Consider the following 21,522-nt stretch of genomic DNA (forward strand, 5'->3'; position numbering starts at 1 on the left):
CACTTTGTTTCTCTGGGAAGAAACATTGTTATTGTTCAAATTCCTCCATCCAGTGTATCATTGGTTTATGATGTTCTACTTTTTCAGACCCTTGGGATTGTAGATGTCTACTAAAAAAGATGCACAAGTTGAGAGTTGTGAGTTAGTTTATTTGGGGTCAAAATGAGGACTGCAGCCCAGGAGACAGCACCTCAGATAGCTCTGAGAGACTGCTCCAAAGCGACAGTGGGGGAAGGTAGATATATAAGGTTTTGGCTAAGGGGGAGTTGAATATCATTAAGCACTTGTTTTACAAAAACTTCTTTTGCTAGTCATGAGGATCTGATGTCACCATGAAGGGATTTACTGCTTCTCTAGATATGAGGAGATGCAAGGATTGAGGTCATAAAATCAGTTCCTAAAAATATCCAACTCTAAAGACCTGTCCCACCAGACTCCCTGGAGCACAGAGGGCCTCACTCCACCCTGAACTCCCTCAGAGGCTACTGAAGGTTAATAGCTGCAGGAGCATAGGGTTCAGTCTCCTCGAGGCAGATGGCGAATGCCCTTGTTGTTCAGTCTGTTGGTGATGCTCTTGGCAAGGGCCAGTTTGTAGTTGGCATAAAGCATCAGTCTAGACAGTCTAATATTTAGTACAGACTGTGAGTAGATTAGCCAGTTGGTTCCAATATACTATCTCTTGAACTAGTTGACATAAATAGGTTATTGATAGGTTTTATGAATTAATGAGCATGTATTTGCATCCATGCCAACTTGCCCCATGTCCAAAGGTGTAAGGACCAGATTTCCTGGGCAGACTCAACTATAGGAATGTGCCTCTTACTTTTATCAGTAATATTTCTTGACTATTTATTAGTGCAAGACCCGGCTCCACATACTTCACAACACTGTATTTTTTCCTACTTTGTAGACGACAAAACTAAGATAGAGGTCATAAATGCTAGTAAGCAGCAGAGCCAGTTCATGGAAGCTAGTTAGTAAAGAAGGAAGATTCAGTGTGGAAAAATGTTGAGTTTCTCTTATTCTACAATAAATGTCTCATATTAGTTCCCTCAAGAAAAATGCTTAGTTATATATATATAATTCTTTTAATCCACAAATTATGTGTACAGGACAGCTCAGGCTTGCTAAGGAGAGGAATTCAAGTGACTGTATGACTCATTTAGAAACGTGGAAACTTAATCTATTCCACAGAATGCTTCATCACCATGTGCCTAAACCAGCATGTTCCACTGTATAAAGAGGAGTTTCGAGATCAAATGACTCTGATTGGCTTTAATGAACTTATTGTAAATGATAAAGTACTTGACATTTTGAAGAGAAAAGCAATGAGCTATGTCCTTCCCCTCTGCTTCATGAAACAAGGAAGCATTGTCAAATAAGACAAATAAAGTCCCAATAGATAAATGTTGAATTCCACTCACTTTCACTAATCCTATTATTATCTATTTATTTGTAAATACTATGAAAATTGATAGTGAAAAGGAGGGAATAATAACTAAAAATACTATAGAAAACATTGTTCACTTTCTTTCCTGACTGTGTAAAGCAAGAATAGCCAGTGTGCTATCATGGAAAAGTAAGAGAAATTTGTATTGTAAAAAATAGACAAAATTCATCAACACCATTGTGATAAGTACACCTTTGGGACTTGATGGCTTTAAATTCCTAATACAGAAAATTATCAGATTGTGGTAGTTTACTTTTTCTTATATATTCTTGGCCTTCTGAGATGAGCTAAATGTCATTTGTAAGGTTTTATTAAAAGGGCATTTAAGGGTTACATATTGATTAGCATAGCACCTAGAATAAAATGTATGATAAATTTAAGATATCTTCCCTTTCCTCCAAAAATCTATGTTACAATTATAATTGTATAATATATAATACTATATAATATAATGTATAATATAATATATAATGTAAATATTATAGTATCAGATGAAACATAAATGAGGTATTTTTCATGTTTGTGATTTGTTATAGTTTAATATTAAGACTTTATTTCCAATCTTCACTTTTAAAGAATTGCATTTCTGGTAATCTGTGCTATTATATGATTCAGAACATAGTATTTTTTTTACTCTGTACCTATTTTAATTTTTATTGTGCTGTAGAGTAATTTGAATGTGGGTCATATTAAATTATTCCTCACTGTGAGAATGTAATTTTTTTTTTTAGTTCTGATCACTCAAATTGTTATTTCCAGCCTATCTTTAATCTTGTTGGTAGTCACTTTAGAAAGCTTTGTATCTATTAAAACAGCGTATGTTTAGCCCTCATAAGGAGTTGCACTTCTACCAGTATTTCCGCTCCTAGGTATAAAATGAAGGAAATGAGTGTAATTGTCCAGCAAACGCACAGACTAAAATTTTCAGAGCAGTTTTATTCTCATAACTCCAAACTAGAAATTGATCCAAATGCCATTCATCAGTAGAATAAACAAATATAAATTAAGGTAATTATATAATACTATAGACCAGGCAAACAAAAAACTATTGCTACTTGCAACAATATGAATGAATCTCAAGAAATAACAATTACCAAAGAAGCCAGCCTAGGGGGGAAAGAAGACAACCACTATGGCTTTGTTTTTAGTGAGCTCAAAATAAACTAAATTAATTTCTGGAGTTAGAGGTCATAAAAGTGGTGGCTACTATCAGAAAGATACTGACAGAAAAGGGACACAAGTGAGCTTTCCAGAAAAAGATACAGAAAATGATATGGATAATGTTCTATATCTTGACCTAGGTGGCATTTAAATGGAAACACACACACACTATTTTATCCAGTCATAGATTCTGAAAGATTTGTGCATTTTCTTATATGTTATAGCTTAATTTAAAAAATAAATTCGCAAAAATAATAAACATTTTTATTGTTGAGCAAATTTATTCATCAGAATCCTAAATGTGAAAACTATTTTACTATAATCTTATAATCTTTCTATTAATTGATTCATTCAACAAATATTTGCTAACTGTGCCCCATGTGCTTGACACACATCAACGCTGGGCATGCAGCATCAAAAGGAAAAAATTTCTGGCTCCTCTGAGGGTTATATTCTCTATTTTATAAGAAAATAATAATACAATCAAATGAAATTTTAAAATAAAGTCTATCTTGTAAATAATGGAATATCTTTTTGAAAGAATACTTGTTGACCTAATTAATGAACAAGCCTCTGGTAAACATTTTATCACAAGTTACATTGATATTAACTTTTATCAAGTACTAAGACAAGAAGTTCAAAGTCAAAACAAAATAAGTGATTATAATTCCCATCATGTACAGAAAGGTCCAAGAGCTAATATTTGAGTAAGTATTCATTTTTTCATTTAATTATAGAGTCAGTAAATATTAATTGAATGTCAGTTTGGAGGATATAAAGATTAATCAGACATATATCATGTCTTCATAGTGATTCTTTTTCAGAAGGCAAAACCACAGTAGGACATAAATAAATTCAGGGTAAATACAAGTACACCAGGAAAACATAGATATTGTCCAAGTTCAAATTAAGGAAGAGAAACGTAACAAAAATAGCACTTAAAGTTTTGAGGATGCTGAAAGCACTTTTTCCCTATTAAATTTATCAATTTGTCATGAAAAGAATACTCAGATTCATATATAGTAAGCATTTACTGAATTGAAGCATTTACTAAAGCTACTTATATTCCTGTTGTGGGGCAGAAATCTTTAATTTTTTTATGATTCACCCATTAAATCCAGAATAGTACTTGACATATATGAGTCGTTCAGTGAATGGCTGTCTTAGAATTACCAACATGGTAGACTATTCGCTTTTTGATATAGTAAATATCCATTTAAAAGTATTATACAGAAGGCTGTCCATCTTCTCCTACCTTCCGTGAAGGAGCGCAACAATTGAAATGCAAGTAGGAGAAACAGAATACCTAGAAAACTCACAAAGAAAAAGAAATTGCTCCCTTGTTAATAGAATTCACTCACCAAATGCTCTCCGGTAACCTGCTTGCATCTGTGACACACGGGTTTAATTACAAAGTGTGAAAAGAAAGGGGATGTGTTTCTTCTTTTCACTTTTTAGGGGATAATAAAGTTTGCATTAAAGGGATTAAGCAACAAGGATGACCATTAGAATGACATATTTCATCATAAAACCATGCAGGTCCTGAAAAGCACAATATCTTAAGCCTTTAAAACCACTCCAGGAAATCTCCTGTGTGATTTTATTGGTTCCTCTGGGAAGGTTATCACCAGGAAGCTGTAATTAAATGGCAGTATTTAGTATCACTGCAGGTGCTTTCTTGCCTAAGTGTTTTGGAGGCTCCCTAGATGAATAACTGGCCCACCAAGTGAGAAAAATATAAACAAATGCAGTTATTTTCCATCTCTCCAGGAAAATATTGAAGTGCCACCTAGAATCACCTACCTAATTATTCTTACAAACTGAAAAATATGTGCTTTGTCTTTTCAAAGAGGGTTGGGGTTTCTCTTTCATGACTTTGTCAATAACTGGTCTCACCTTGTTGATTTCTTCTAGTGCCAAGTGCCCCGCCTCAGAACGTCTCCCTGGAAGTAGTTAATTCGAGGGTGAGTTGTGGAAATATTTACTACTTCCTTACCTATACATGTGTAACTTGCGGTCACCCAGCTATACTGCCTGGGGTGGAGGCGGCTCCCATGTGAGCAAATGTTCCAAAACAACACAGTGAGTGGCATTAATCCCATGTCCTCCGCCACACTTGAATTAAACAAAAGGGTTGTTTTCTTCTAGTATACTTCATAAATGTTTTAACCATTAAAGGTTATTCCATTAAGTAGTAGAGTTATCTACTCACCTATATTTATCAGTACAGGACATTATGTGCTGGGTGGAAAACTTGAATGTGGGAATGAAAAAAAGCAACTTCAAGAGGTGGGATAGAGAGAGACCTTGTTTCCTGGTAGATTTAGTTAGAACTGACTATTTCATCATCATCCCTCTTCTCTTATAGACATGGAGGGCTGTTCTTGGGGTCTGATAAGGTTATATTTATTAAGCAGTGTTGCTCAGTGATGAATGTTTTCCTGGCCTGAAAAGTTGATGTAACTTTCAAAAGGGCTTAAATTAGGCTGGGTATAGCTAAAGATAAGGAGTTTAACGCCAGAAGCAGTTTTCTGGAAATCTGTCCTTATTCCGAGTGTGTCTCACTCAGCCTTGGAAACAAGCCTAAGCTGTGTGGTAGACTGATCTGGCTTCCTTCTTTCATCACCTGATTGTGTGTGCCCAAGGAAGTAATTTCACTCTCCCTGGACCTCAGTGAGGAGGTTGTCCTAACTGGTCTCCAAGCTCTAGGAGACAACGGGGAAATTTAATGCGTCTTAGAGAAAGTCGTACTTTGGTATTTAATCCTAGCTTTCCCTTTTAGTAACTGTATCTGATGTTAGAACATCTCCAACCTGAATAAGCCCCAACTTCTATTATATATTCATGTAATGTGAATGTCAATTCTTCCCTCATTGATCTGTCATGAGGAAGTAGTAGTATACCATATGCAGTGGATCTAACTTAGTATCAGTAGTTACTACTTCATTCAGTGTAGAATTCCTTGCCGTATTTTGCAGATGCCTCTGATGAAGTCATAGTCTGTGATTTTGATCAGATTTACCTCTGTCAAATGAATTTATCTTTTGGAGCTAATGAAAAAATGTCTCTAGAAAATGGTTACCCTTTATATTTTTAGACACTAATTGCATGCAAATGAATGAAACAAATTTAAACTTAGAAGGAGGAAAACTAAGTGAATTAAAGGAGAAAAAATTAGCTAAAGGGAAATAACCAGAAATAGACATTACCCTAAAACTGACATTATTATTTACAACAACATTAACTGTTTTATAGCTGTGTTGTTCTTATTAAGAGATTGCCAAATCAAAGTCAAGTAGATTTTAACAATTCTTGCAGGTTGCCATTGAGTGAATCTTGGAGACCATATTGTAGTTTCTCTTGTTTAAATGACTCATTTTTATTAGACTTTCACCCTCTGTATATCTTTCCTCCAGGACAGCACATAGAAATTGATATAAGCTCTTTTCGCATGTGTATGCTCATATCCCATAAAAGTCTGCTTCAGCACAGGATAAATGTTTTCCTCTGAATGTGAATAAGGCATTACTGAATGACTCTGGATGCTATCTTTGAATATGAATTTATTACTTTCCTATAAAAGGGAATTCCTGGATTGCAAAATTGACTTTTCAACTGGTGTGTGTGTATATGTATACACACACAAATATCATAGGCCGTACCCTTCTATACTCTGCAGTGTTTGCAGCAAGCAAATATTAACACTCCTGATTCTGTCCTCCTGAATTTATCTTTGTAGCATTGCACTACCAGAAAATTTAACTTGCTCATTAGCTTTTCAGAATGAACACAGCAGAGCAAAATACTGGAAACCTTCCTGCTCTCTCCCTTCCTCTCCCTATTATCTTCTTTCCTAGCTTTTAAGGAATTATAAATTATTTTTCTTAGATTGTTACCAAGAGGAAAATAACTGGGTGATCAAACACTGTTTTATCATCCCCAATATGTTGATACAGAGAAAAACACTAACCATATTCTATTTTGATATACTTTTCTTTAAAAGAAAAGCTCTCAAATATACTAATATTTGTTCCTAATGATTAACATTTCAGGGAAAAATGCTTGTTTAAAAAGAAACTTTGTAGTTGAAAAATTGGCATATTCTTTTTGACCAATAGAATTATGAATTTTATGGGATTTTTATTTAATATAGTAAGAAGAGTCATACTTTAAATTTTTATCTATATCATATCAGCAATTATGGAACTTTTGATTAACAGTCAATGAGGAAATGTCTTGGTGTTTGCACACAGCTGGCTAGGATTTCTGTACATAGAACTGAGAAGTGACTACAAGGTATGAGAGTTTCGTTTATAGATATTTGTTATGGTATGGCCATCTATAAGCCAACTGGACCAAAAATCATATTATAGGACATGCAAAAAAAAAAAATGGTCCTAATGCACTGAGATAAAGGACCCAAGGAGTTTTTTGGTCCAGCATAGTAGATTGCTTTTTATAAAACTGACCATAAAACAGACTAGATTCCTTTTCTGTATGCCACCTGTGAACACATGTTATTTTGAAGGAACGGCTTGACCTATAGATATTATTTTTAGTTAATGGTCATGATTAGATGGTTATTTTTCTTATACTACTTTTTTTTAACAAGAAATAACATCTTCACTAGAAAAGATAAAATAGTGACTTACTGTATGTACTTTAAAGTGCAACTTTTTGTTAGCAAAATTTTCTTAAGATTTTATTTTGAAAACTATTATTAGAAGAAATAAATATTACAACTTAATTAATTGGTTGGTATATAATGTACAGCTTGTAGAATTCAAAGGGCTTATTAAGTTGGCACTTGACTGTTTTCCTTTATTTCAACACAGAAGATCTCAGAATAAGACAATTTAGGGTATACTGAGATTCAAGGTATTCATGGTGTTTGGACTCTTTCAGTAGCTCTCTGAGATCTTGAAAAGTCACTGTGTCTTGGTTTCATTTATTAATTTAATGTTACTCTACACTTAGTGTATATCGTGTGTGTGTGTGTGTGTGTGTGTGTGTGTGTGTGTGTGTGTGTGAAAATACAAAGCTAGGGGCCTAACTCAGTCTTCCCCTTCATGGAACTCACACTTTATTAAGAAAACATGGGAGAGAAAATTCAGCTTTCATCTAACCACATTTAATCTGTTGTAACTCTTCAAAGCAGACATTTTATCTTCCTTGATAAGATGAGAGAGCTGGAGAGAATCTCTAAAATCTCTCATGGCTTCCAAACATCTCTGACTGTATTTTTACTTGTTATACCTTTTCTGAATCATTTTATCTTTACAGAATTGGAGAAAATGGCGCAGGTGTATTGATTAACTCGAATGGCCAGGTATTTATCAGCTGAGCATGATGGGGTGATTACAAGGAAAGTGAAAGTGAAATCGCTCAGTCGTGTCCGACTCTTTGCAATCCCATGGACTGTAGTCTACCAGGCTTCTCTATCCATGGGATTTTCCAGGCAAGAGTACTGGAGTGGGTTGCCATTTCCTTCTCCAGGGGAGCTTCCTGACCCAGGGATCAAACCCAGGTCTCCTGCATTGCAGGCAGATGCTTTACCCTCTGAGCCACCAGGGAAGCAAGGAAAGAAGCACTAAATCCAAATAAGAAAAAAAAAAATACTGTAAAACACCAGGCACGGATCATTGTGCACATTTAGAGTCTTCAAGCACAGAATTTAGATTTCTCTCATTATATCACCTTTACACCTCTCCACTGTTGAAATTCTTATCCTTCATCTATGTGGGTGTCATTTTGCCCACCCCTGAAAGGGTTACCCAGTTAGTCACTCAAAGTTCAATAGTATGTGATATAAACCACTACAACAGTAAAATATATGACCGGTTATCTTTTTTAATCTTAAGGCATTTCATTTCCCCATGTTTCAGCATAATTTGGCATGCTTTAATAACTTGAAAATTAGTTTAGCAATCATGAAATTCCCTTTACCCAGAAACTACCCAAAGGGAGAATTAAAATAGCAATTTCCAACTTCAGAAAGCAAACTGATCATTTTGGTCCCAGATGTTTTACTTTTAAAATGTGATTAATTAATTAATACTTTATTAACACAGGGGAATCTTAAGAATTGTATCATTGAATTAGCCTCAAAAGGCTGTGTTTCTCAATATGTGTCATGACAGGAGGGGGTTGGTTTGTTTTTCAATTTAAGATTTGACAGATTAAGAAATATTTCACTTAACTTTTTTTTATTGGGGTGAAGTTGATTTACAGTGTTGTGCTGGTTTCTGCTATGTGGCAGAGTGAACCAGCTGTACATGTACACACGTATTCAAGAAGGGTTTTGACTGAGGTGTGTTTCTTCTGTCATTGGGCTAGTGATAAAATCAACAGAAGTGACCACCCAGTAAAGAGCTGAGTGAGGCTTTTGCATTTGATTCCCAACTGGGATGTTCACTTGTGCGAAAATAAGGATAAGGGAATAAACTGGAAGAATGAAAATGGGCCAATTAAATTATGTTATTCTGTAGATCTTCTGTTTTAGGAGGAGGGTGTGTGTGTGTGTGAAATTGAGATTGTCTTTCCTTGGTTTTGCCGAGGGTGCTTGCATTCACACCGATTCCTGCTGTATCACAACCTCCCTAAAGCTGTTCTGTTTACACAGGTGTTCTAGAACCACTCCTATCATCTCACCATGATTGTAAATGTCAATCTCCCTCTTCTGTGTTGTGTAAAGGCCTTCAATCACTCATGAAAAAAAGCTATTTTGGTTTTTCTCTTTGAGTCATCCTAGATCCTTCAGAAGATACATTTTGGCCACTGAGTTATTTGGAGCCAGAACCCTGTGTCCTCCCCCCACAAATATAGTGAATTTCTGAAACAAATTTAATGTGGAGAAGAAGGAGTCATAGGAGACCTTTAGATGACCTTAGGTGACCTTTAGGTGATTGATTTCACATAAAGATAAGTTAGAAACTGGCATTACAATAATGTTTATACTCACAAACTTCATACTGAGATTTGTATTCAATCATAATACACAGAACATTTCTGTTGGACTATGGTGTGTTGAATTCATTTGAAGTAGATACAGATCTCTTGTATTTTTTTAGTTACTGATCCCTTCATTGATTCATTGTGTAACTGTTCTTTGAGCATAGATAAAGGCCAGAAACAATCGCTGAAAGTATTTGGGAACGAGCATAATGGTAGGAGCATAATTGTAAGGAAGGGAATGTTTCCCAATAGTTCTTAGTGTCTAGTCATTGTTGGTATTTGTTTGTTGGTTGGTTTCTTTTTTGTCTAAAATTTGTAGACTAGGCAAAAACCAGAGTATGGACACACATTTTTGTATTATGCTGAAAGGCAATATGGAATAATTCAGGAGACTCCCTCAAAAATAAAGTTGTGTTTGGTCTGTAATTTGTAAAGAACCTATATTCAGATATCCGCTATCCTACTTCCTCTTTTGAAAAAAATATAATTTTAAATTGTGGTAAAATATACATGGGCTTCCCAGGCAGTGCTAGTGGTAAGGAGTCTGCCTGCCAGTGCAGGAGACACAGAAGATGTGGGTTTGATCCTGGGGTCAGGAAGATCCCTTGGAGTAGGAATGGCAGGCCACTCTAGTATTTTTACCTGGTAAGTTCCTTGGGCAGAGGAGTCTGGTAGGCTACAGTCAATGGGGTTTCAAGGAGTTAGACACACGTATACACAAACTACAGATAAAATTTACCATTATAACCATTTAAAATACACCGTGTATAGGCATAAATACTTTCATATTGTTGCCCACCATTCATTTCCAGAACTCTTTTCATCTTCTCAGACTGAAACTCTGTACCCACTGTATAGCAATACTTCATTCTTCTTCTTACTCCAGGCCCTGGTAACCACTATTCTACTTTTTGTATCTTGACTTGTTTTATTTAAAGAAGTGAGGAAACCAATACACAGAAAAATTTATTATTGTCCTTTCAATTTATCTTACTAGAGAAATAAAAAAGTTAAAATTTTAAGTCTTCATTTTCACTGGGGAATGAAGGATTTAATGGCTTGTAGTGGTTAAGAATAGAGGCAGAAGCTTTAGCTGGTTGGAAAGAAACACCTCCCTTTCCATTATTGATACTGCTTTCAGCTTACTTCTCTTTCATAGTCTCACATTAATGAATTATTTTTAAAAATCTACTGATAAAGCCAACTCTCATAGTTAATAGTAAAGAACCAGAAATACATGCATGGGATTGTTCTGGAGTAACTCTGGGAAACATAATCTTGGTCATCAGCATCAGTTTTATATCCCATCATAATTTAGATCAGAGCCCTAGGTAGTAGCTAAATGGATCCTTTATTTTTGAACATTTGAAGTCAACAGTTTCCACCTTTTCTTACTGAAAACATGATAGATACATTATGAATGAGGATATTAAGACAGTAAAAACATTTATGTAACCAAATTTTAATAACATAAATGTATCATACCATTTAAATAAATTTTGCAAATAAGTCAAAGAAGAGGATACTCTTGAAATTCTAAGCAAATCTTTGTATCACACCATCACTCATTTTCTTAGGTACATATGGTACTTTTCCAAGCAATGATGTTTTTAAAAACTGTAAGAAAAATAAGTCCTCTATTGAAGATAAAAGGCTGTGAAAAGTGTTTGTTTAATTCTGCTTTGCCCAAATGATTTCTTTCTATGAAGCATTTTGTACTAAACATTATCTTTAAAACCTTTTTTATCTTTTATCATAACATCACGATATACACTCCAAGGGGCTTCCCAGGTGGCGCTAGTGGTAAAGAACCTGCCTGCCAATGTCGGAGACATGGGTTTGATCCCCGGATCAGGAAGATCCCCTGGAGGAGGAAATGGCCACCCATTCCAGTATTCTTGCCTGGAGAATCCCGTGGACAGAGGAGCCTGGAGGGCTATGATTCGTGGGGTTGCAAAGAGTCAGAAATGACTGAAGCAACCCAGCACATGTGCATGCGTTCTTTCCAAACAGAGCAATGTACTCTAAAAATCGAATAACCTTATTTCCTACATTCTTACCTGAATTAATTTGAAGTAAAAACAAAAAGTACTTGAAAGAAGAACAAATTATGAAAAGCTAGAAGTGAATCTAGAAACAGTCTTTATAACATGCCGATGTGCATAACTAAAGAACAGGGAATTAAGAACCATTGAAGACATTTATTACATGATTTGAATAAGAGCCAGGATTAAATCTTGATATCTTTATGAAATTTTATAATGTAAACAGAATAGAAAAACATTTTCTAGAAGTTCTCTTCTTACTTCGGATACCTGAATACATCATTGTTTGCCGTTGTGCATTTTGAGGTTATTATATTTTTGCTGTTTCCTAGGTCTAGTCACTGCCCCTTAATGTACCTACATAAAGGCTTGTGCCAAAGAGTCTAAAATATGTACTAGAATACCATTCTCTTTGGAGTTCTAATCCCATTTTTGTATCACCTTGTAATTTGTACTTCATCACACACATTTCTAATGGATCCAATTCTGATTGGGTCTCAAGGCAAAGCTCACTTTAGCCTTTCCATGAAGTTTAATGCGATTTCCCTCAAGTCATACATTTTTGAAAAGTGGTAGGTTTAATATTGGACTTAAATTAAATGAACCTAGGTTTAGTGATAAGATCTCTGATTTTAATTTAGTTCATAGAAGTTGCCCTTGTAGTTGGAATGGTTGATGAAGCAGAGGATAAGGACAGGTCTAGTCCTGCCAGTAGGTAAAAGCAGTTGCTAACTATGTGATTTGATTTTAGAGATCTTGGAACATTCAATTCACTAGTATAGCTTAAAGTATTGTTTATCTTAGAAAACAAATGTTGAAAAACAAATCTTTCATCTGAAAGGTTTAAGACATTAGCATGAGTATGGTAATTAACATTCTTGGCACATATTTGAGGAGCATCTAATTATAACCATAATAATAATAATAGTGATAAGGACAGTAACTAATTTTTCAGCAGGTGTTTTGTGCCAGACAGTATGCTAAGTAATTAAAGCCCTATTTACTCCTTATTATAACCCTATAAGGTAAGTATTATTTATTAGATTAATGATTAGAATATTAACTTTGAGCCAAGCTTATTGCTGGAAAGCTACAATTAAGTCAGTCAAATGTCCTTCTAAATTACACATGGCAATATGATAGAGAGGAAGCTAATTTTAAATCAGATGGTCAGGAGTGGGCCTTTTAAGAAGATGACCCTTGAGCTGAGATGAGAATATCAAAAAGGACCAGTTTCGTCACCTTTAGAATAAATGATTCCAAGTAAAGCTAACAACTTGTAAAAATAAAGGCTTGAGAAAGCTTGTGTTCCAAATCACGTGTGCATGATCGTGAACTTGAAATAATAGCAGCATGCGTGGATTGTAGATCACGGGGTCAGGGCTAGATCACATGGTGTTTTACAGGGAATGGTAAACATTGGGATTCACTCTGTGGACGATGCAAAGGGTTTTGAAAGGGTAACAATCTCACTCAACTTTTTAAAAGACACTGTTGGCTGCCATGGGGAAAATTGTTGGGGATAAGGTAGAGAGAAAGCCAGGACACCAGTTAGGACACAGTTCCGTGATCTAGTGTATATTTGACAATTGTCGCTGAAACCTAGGTGTCATTAGAGCAGAGGAAGAGAGAAGTGGAAAAAACCATATGTGTTACATCTGGAGCCGGGGAGGTTGGCTAGTGGGTTGGATTAAACACACACACACACACACACACACACACACACACACACACACAACACAGATAAAGAGAAGAATCAAGGATCGAGACTAGATCTTTGCTACTAAAAAAATGAATGAATTGTGGAGTTGTTTAATGAGATAAGAATGACTGGAGGAAAAAATTTGTTTAGAGGGAATAAACAGGTAGTTTTTGGACATGTTGAATTTAAGATTACTACTAGACATATGATTAGACCCACTCCAATATTGTGGGCTTCCCAGGTGGTGCTAATGTAGTCTGCTTGCCAATGTAGGAGACACAAGAGACACAGGTTTGATCCCCGGATCAGGAAGATCCCTTTGAGGAGGGCATAGCAACCCATTCCTGTATTCTTGCCTGGAGAATCCCAGGGACAGAGGAGTCTAGGGGCCTGCAGTCCACAGGGTCATAAAGAGTTGGACACGACCAAAGCGACTTAACACATGCGCAGGAAGGGGTCATAGTTGGGAAAGCAGGGTCTAGGTCTTGAGACACTACACATTTAGAAATTAGATGAGAAGGAACAAGAGTGGTAGGATAAAGCAGAGGCCTAGTGTCACAGAGGTCAAGGGGGAAGATTAGAGGCTGCTAACTATGACATGCACTGAGGAAAGACAGAGCCGAATTAACAGCAGCAAAGTGACCGCTGTTGGAGGGCGCATGAAGATAGGAAGCTGGAGGGCAGTGTGGAGTGAACAGAGGATGTTCTTGACAAGTTTTGCTCTGAATTAGAGCAAAGAAATGGACAATAACTTTAGGATATGGTAGACTTGAGGGACGTTTCATTGTTTATTTTTGAATGTGACGATGCTGCAACTTTAGGAAAGAATACAGCATAAAGGGTGTAGAAGAGAGAGTGGAATCTTGCAAGAGTGCAAACCTCTGAGTAAACAACACAGCACAGGATCTGGCAGACAAGAGGAGGGAACAGATCCTTCAAGCTCACTAAGATGAGCAGAGATGGAGGGAGTGGGTGTGGATACAGATGTGCCGATCAGTTTGTACCTGAAAGATGAAGAGTGCGAGGAACGATCATCACCAGTGTGTAATGAAGTATTGAGGGTTTAAAGAGAGGGGAGAAGTTGGAAAAAGACCAATAGTTTTTTTAGCCAACTCATTGGAAAAGACCCTGAAGCTGGGAAAGATTGAAGGCAGGAAGAGAAGAGGGCAACAAAGGATAAGATGCTTGGATGGCATCACAGATGCAATGAACATAAACTTGGGCAGACTCCAGGAGGTAATGAGGGACAGGGAAGCCTGGCATGCTGCAGTCTTTGGGGTCGTGAAGAGTCAGATCTGACTTGGCAACTGAACAACAGCAAAAGTTATTTCAGATCATGGAAAAGGATCATAACATACATGAGTAGTGTGGACCGACCATTTGAGATGGTGTCTCGTGAATTTAAAGTGAAACAGGCCAACAAAATTGCGTTTGCTTTCCTTTCCATGGCTGGTTGTTTGGTTGCTGGCCAGGGGTAGGTAGTTAGTGTTGTTTTATTCTGGTCACAGTTTACCAGAAAAGAAGGGATTCAGTTAACTGGTTTGGTAAGGGAGTGATTAAAAAGAAGACCCACAGAGTTGGAACTAATGAAAAAAATGGTTGGAGTGAGGGCATGATACATAAGGAAAAAAAGCGATAAGGTCATTGGATTGCATAATTTTCCTCGTTTTACCCAGGAGACCACTCATACTTTGAGAGACCAGGTAATGGGCTCCAGTGTCACACAGGGAGGCAGCGGCAGCACTGGGATTTGAACCCAGATTGAGGTTGTTGGTCATTTGGCCACACTGTCTCCAAACTCTAGGATTTTATGAGTTAAGTGATACAAAGCAGAATTCACAATAAGGTTTGTCTTTAAGTGCTGTAAGCTCTCAGTGGAATAGTTTCCAGGCAGAAGGTAAGTTCTAGATCAGCAGCTAGAGGATGGATTCAATTATCCAATGGAACTCTGAGGAAAGAGATGGAACTCATAGGAAGGGATGGGTATAGATGCTAAGGAAGGAGAGCTAAGGAGGGGATTTCAGCCACACACACACACACACACACAGACACAGACACAGACACAGACACACACACACACACACACACACACACAGACACACACACACACACACACACACACACAGACACAGACACAGACACACACACACACACACACACACACACACACACACACACACACACACACACACACACACACACACACACACACACACACACACACACACTTCTTGTCTTCCCAGTTTTTCCTGGAAGGAATCTACATTCTTCTGTATCTCCCAATGGTGTATTTCTCTCTGATGAGCTGAAAAAGCACCTCAGAGGAGCTGTAGTTTCTTAAGTGAACAAAGCTGATACCGCAACAAAATATGCAGTTCAATTCAGTCGCTCAGTCGTGTCCAGCTCTTTGTGACCCCATGGACTGTAGCACACCAGGCATCCCTGTTCATCACCAACTCCCAGAGTTCACCCAAACCCATGTCCATTGAGTCAGTGATGCCATCCAACCATCTCGTCCTCTGTCGTCCCCTTCTTCTCCTAACTTCAATCTTTCCCAGCATCAGGGTCTTTTCCAATGAGTCAGTTCTTCTCATCGGGTAGCCAAAGTATTGGAATTTCAGCTTCAGCATCAGTCCTTCCAGTGACTATTCAGGACTGATTTACTTTAGGATGGACTGGTTGGATCTCCTTGCAGTCCAAGAGACTCTCAAGACTCTTCTCCAATACCACAGTTCAAAAGCATCAATTCTTCAGGACTCAGCTTTCTTTATAGTTCAACTCTCACATCCATATAGACTACTAGAAAAACCATAGCTTTGACTAGACGGACCTTTGTTGGCACAGTAATGTCTCTGCTTTTTAATATGCTGTCTAGGTTGGTCACAACTTTTCTTCTTTTCTTAACAAAATATTAAGCAATCTTAAAAACTTATGGTATTTTCCCATGTACTTCTGGTTTTTCCTCAATTCCAAGTTCTAGAATATATATTTTTATTGAAAGTTTGAAAGTGAAAAATTGAGATCACAGAGAAAGATTTTACCTTAGTCCTCAAGGTTTGTTGGCCGTAAAATAAAGCCTCTAATTGATCAGCAGCTGTGGTCTGGAACCATTAGGAAATATATGTTAGATTTAGAGAAAATGCAAACCAGAACACTAGGCATATATTTTATTAGAAAACACTGTTAATTTAAATAATAAACAAAACTAAACCAAGTGGTAGTAAATTAGATAACTATAGAGCAAATCTTGCCAGGTAATAGTGCAACAGTCTAAATAAAGTATTATTTTAAGATACAGCTGCTTTAGCAACCCAACCTAAATCTAATGTATCTTTCCCTTGAGATCATTTTAGTTTACTCTCATTAAAAAATAAAACAAAAAACCTCAAACATTATGGAGTTGGAACGTATACTCCCAATAACACTCAACACTGAAAGCTACTTATTTAATTTATTATATTGCTCTTTCACATAGAAAGTGGTAGCCTTCATTGATTTGCCAGAACTGCTGAAAACATCACCGAGTCCACTGGCAAACTATGTGAAACTGGCAAAATCTAAGAGTATCATCTTCATGATTCCTGAACATTTTATAAAAAGTATGCTACATATTGAATATAAATGGATTTTTCAAATACGTTGAAGTATGTATGTAATGGTAGGTTAAAAAGTATTGAAGAACAATTTGGTATTTTCAGAAAATTAACTTCAGATCAAATTGCATATCTAATCTTAATGGAACTGGGAGAAATTACTTGTGTCTACTACAAATAACTTTGTTCCAAGGTAAATGATAAGAAATTTTGTAGGATTTTTCTGTGTAGTAGCTCAAGTTCCTTCCACCTAAACATTTCTCACCTTTTGGTGCAATCTATTTGACAGACCATTTTGTGTTTTAGCTGAGGCAGTAGCTATTAACTAGATCATTGTGTATTTTATTTTTACATGGATAAAGTTGAAGAGAGACACACAAAAGGAATTTCTATGTGAAATGTCTTGTACTGACTATAAACAATAGCATCCTTTAAAACCATGAAGCTGACCATAGATTTTTATCTTTTATGCTTAGATGAATCGTGTTGCAAAGGATATATGTGCATATCCATAGCAGTAGTATCAGTATCTAATTCTCCATAGATGTCTATATTTCAACATTTATTTCCAAGTTGAGTTTCTTTTTTGTACTCAAAAAAAAAAAGAAAAGAAATCTGTGTTTCATTTGAATGCTTATCAAATCAAATTGAAATCAAGTATCATGATACTAATAGGAAACATTGTAAGTCAACAAATCTCCAAATGGTCTCTTAATTTAGAAATTTTATTAGAGAAAAGGCAAGGAAGAACCTCAAGGTTATGTCCATTAAAATCTTGAGTGAATTCTTTCCTGTGCCTATTCATTTATATCTTCATTTATTCATTTGTTGGTTGAATAATAAATATTCATTGAGTAAATGCCACGTGACAGACACTAGCTAAACACTTCAGCTCTGCTAGTTTAATAAGATGCTTCTATGCTTATCAGTCAGGAATCTCAACACCTCCATGAATGGCAGCGATGAATGAGAATCTGACAAATGACTGACAACATCTGAGACTGAATAGATGTTGTGTCCTCATGGAAGAAATTGACTTCTCTGCCTGTGTTAAAGGGAGCAGCAACTTCCCTGGCAGTCAGTGATTAAGACTGAGCTCCCAATGCAAGGGGCCTGGGTTCGATCCCTAGTCAGATCACATATGAACCAAGATCACGCGGCATGTGGCGTGGCCTAAAGAAAAAAAGGGAGCAGTGCTTGTCCCTGCATATTGATTAGAGGTTGTTGAAGCATTTTCTGACCATACTTAGTTTTGATAAAGTCAAAGAGCTGTTCTTGGCATATGAGATGCTGGGTCTAGAAAGTTGACCCTCAGTTACATGCATGCATGCTCAGTCGGGTCCAGCTCTTTGTGACCCCATGGATTGTGGCACTTCTGTCTGTGAGATTTTCCAGGCAAGAATACTGGAGTGGGTTCCTTCTCCAGGGGATTGTTTGAACCCAGGGACTCAACCCACGTGTACTGCAGCTCCTGCATTGGCAGGCAGATTCTTTTGCCACTGAGCCACCCAGGAAGCTCAACTGCAGGTGGGACTGAGTCTGCGCATTGTCCTGCTGTCCTGGAACTGATCCTGGGTGTGGCTGAATCAGTGCGTGGAGGCTATCAGCTTGGAGAAGGGAGCTGAAGTGCTTAGACTTTAAGGAGAGGGAATGAATGCTAAGTCGTTTCAGTCATGTCCAGCTCTTTGCAACTCAATGGGCTGTAGCCTGCCAGGCTCCTCTGTGCATGGGATTCTCTAGGCAACAATAGTGGAGTGAGTTGCTGTGCCCTTCTCCAGGAGATTTTCCCAACCCAGGGATCAAACCAGCATCTTCATCTCTTAGGTCTGCTACCATGGCAGGCAGGTTCTTTACCACGAGTGCCACCTGGGACCCCTTTAAGGAGCGTAGAAATCCCTTAGGGTAGGTACTTGTTTAAAATGCAAAAACCCTTCCCCTCACCCTGCAACACACAAACTTCTGATTCAGTAGACCTCCTGTCAAGGAAGCTTGTGTTTTCTGATCAAATGGGGATGATCTACAGATCCCATTATAATAGCATCTAATTCAATCAGTCGTTTCAAACTCTTTAATACAATCCATTTCCAAGATTCACTTTTAAAAACAAAATTTTGAGTAGCATCTTGGTATGGCATGCAAAGGCAAAATGAGAGATGCTGTCATTGGTCTTTCTGGGATGAGGGCAGGGGTGTGCTGGAGCCTGCTTATTTGTACTGGTCGCCAAGATCCACTGTTAATTTTCTAAGGAGTTTTATGATCCCATTGTTAAACACAAAAATTATTTGAATTATATAAACTTAGGATTAAATAATTCCTGATTTAAAAAGGTAAAATTTGAAACCTATCACTTCTTCATTACTTTCCTACATTTTATCTGTGCCTTGGGGTAATTCACATTCAATTTGCACACTGGAACTAATGTAGAATGGTGTGCTTTGTACATCTCTTCTCAGTTCTGCTATCAGTGATGTCACATTGGTGACTTGAAATTTCCCTTGTTAGCAGAAATCAGCTAAGACCAAGCGTGAAGCCTTTTTTCCAAGAAAGCTAAATTTTGAACATGTATTAGTACCCCGCGGATTCCCTGGTGTCTCAGTGGTAAAGAATCCACCTGCCAATGCAGGAGTATGACAAGGTTGTATATTGTCACCCTGCTTATTTAACTTATATGCAGAGTACATCATATGAGATGTTGGGCTGGATGAATCACAAGCTGGAATCAAGATTGCTGGAAGAATATCAACAACCTCAGATATGCATATGATAACACTCTAATGGCAAAAAGTGAAGAGGAACTAAAGAGCCCCTTGATGAGGATGAAAGATGAGAGTGTAAAACCTGGCCTAAAATTCAGCATTCAAAAAACAAAGATCATGGCATCTGGTTCCATCATTTCATGGCAAATAAAATGGGAAAAAGTGGAAGCAATAACATTTTATTTTCTTTGGTTCCAAAATCACTGCAGATGGTGACACTTGCTTCTTGGAAAAAAAAATATGACAAACCTAGACAGAGTATTAAAAAGCAGAGCTATCCCTTTGCCAGCAAAGGTTCGTATAGTCAAAGCTATGATTTTTGCAGTAGTCATGTACAGATGTGAGAATTGCATCCATAAAGAAGGCTGAGCGCTGAAGAATTGATGGTTTTGAACTGTGATGTTGGAGAAGACTCTTGAGTGTCCCTTGGACAGCAAGGAGATCCAACCAGTCCATCCTAAAGGAAATCAGTCCTGAATATTCATTGGGAGGACTGATGCTGAAGCTGAAACTCCAATACTTTGGCCACCTGATGCAAAGAACTGATTCACTTGAAAAGACCCTCATGCTGGGAAAGATTGAAGGTGTGACACGAAGGGGATGGCAGAAGATGAGATGGTTGGATGGCATCACCGACTCGACGGACATGAGTTTCAGTAAACTCCGGGAGTTGGTGATGGACAGGGCAGCCTGGCGTGCTGCAGTCCATGGGGTTGCAAAGAGTCAAACATGACTGAATGACTGAACTGAACTGATGGCTGATTCATGTTATTGTATGGCAGAGGCCAGCACAACACTGAAAAGTATTTATCCTTCAATTAAAAAATAAAAACATACAAATAAGCTAGAAAAAAATCTCCACTTAAAATTACAAAATATTTTAAAATTCTATATACAGAAATTCAGTTTTGAAGAAAAAAATCTCCACTTAAAATTACAAAATACTTTAAAATTCTATATACAGAAATTCAGTTTTGAACATTAGATGAAAAGTTGATTTCAATCAATCATTATATGATTTCTCTCTATAATTGCTAGTAAATACCTTGACTTTTAGAAATGTCTACACAAGTGCAGTCAGGTCACTTGATGTCTACTTTGCCTTATGGTGTTTGTTAAACTTTTTATTCTATTCTTAAATGAGTATACCTTTATCTGAGAGTGTTTGCTAGACTCCTGATTTTATATTTTAGAATTGATTTCCCCCTCATGCTGAGGAGGACATGAATGTCAAGAACTTGACTCTCCAGTACTCTTTGACAGAGTGACACACACACACAGGAGTCAGATGATATCAATAGGAAAGCATACTTATTCTCTGACATGTGTGTCTTGTGGGAAACTGACATTGATGGGAAGTGATGCTCTATAGCCAAAAGGAGGAATATCTCTCATGCTGTCAAATTTGATTTGGTTCAAACTAAGTAAACACTTTTGTCATGATGCTCTTCTTAAGAAATATACTTCTGAATATGTCCTTAGCTTTTTGGTTGAGTCATAATGACTATAAAGTCTATAAAATAGTTCCTGTCATAATAAGTAAATGATACAAGAAATAGCTATCAGTATCTGTACCTGTGAAATGGACTATGAAGTCGGTACTTCAGCAGTGCAGGACATCCTGTTTTTTTAAACTAATTCCAGCAATGAGCATTCATTTGCCTGACTTTGCAGAGAATTGGGACAAGTGGTATAACTGGTTTTGAAGAGGCTCTTTTCTTTAATGAACTTGAGACTTATTTCATTACTAAATGTTATATTTGAAAGACTGACTTAATGTGTGAGTATTAATGGAATCCAAACTTTTAAATACTCGAGTCTTACATACATTCTATTTAATCCTGATAATGTTAGATGGGCT

The 21,522-nt window shown here is 36.9% G+C and overlaps 1 protein-coding gene across 2 annotated transcripts in view; it reads left to right on the top strand.

Moving 5' to 3' along the window:
• Positions 1-21,522, top strand: part of DCC (DCC netrin 1 receptor) — a 1,280,644-nt gene that overhangs the window by 919,820 nt on the left and 339,302 nt on the right. For both annotated transcript variants that reach the window (XM_042239663.2, XM_042239664.2), the window contains exon 12: positions 4,526-4,575. In XM_042239663.2, coding sequence (XP_042095597.1) covers positions 4,526-4,575 — 50 coding nt within the window. The remainder of the gene's footprint in view (positions 1-4,525; positions 4,576-21,522) is intronic.

Source organism: Ovis aries, chromosome 23 (genome assembly GCF_016772045.2).
Source record: "Ovis aries strain OAR_USU_Benz2616 breed Rambouillet chromosome 23, ARS-UI_Ramb_v3.0, whole genome shotgun sequence".
Lineage (NCBI taxonomy): Eukaryota > Metazoa > Chordata > Mammalia > Artiodactyla > Bovidae > Ovis > Ovis aries.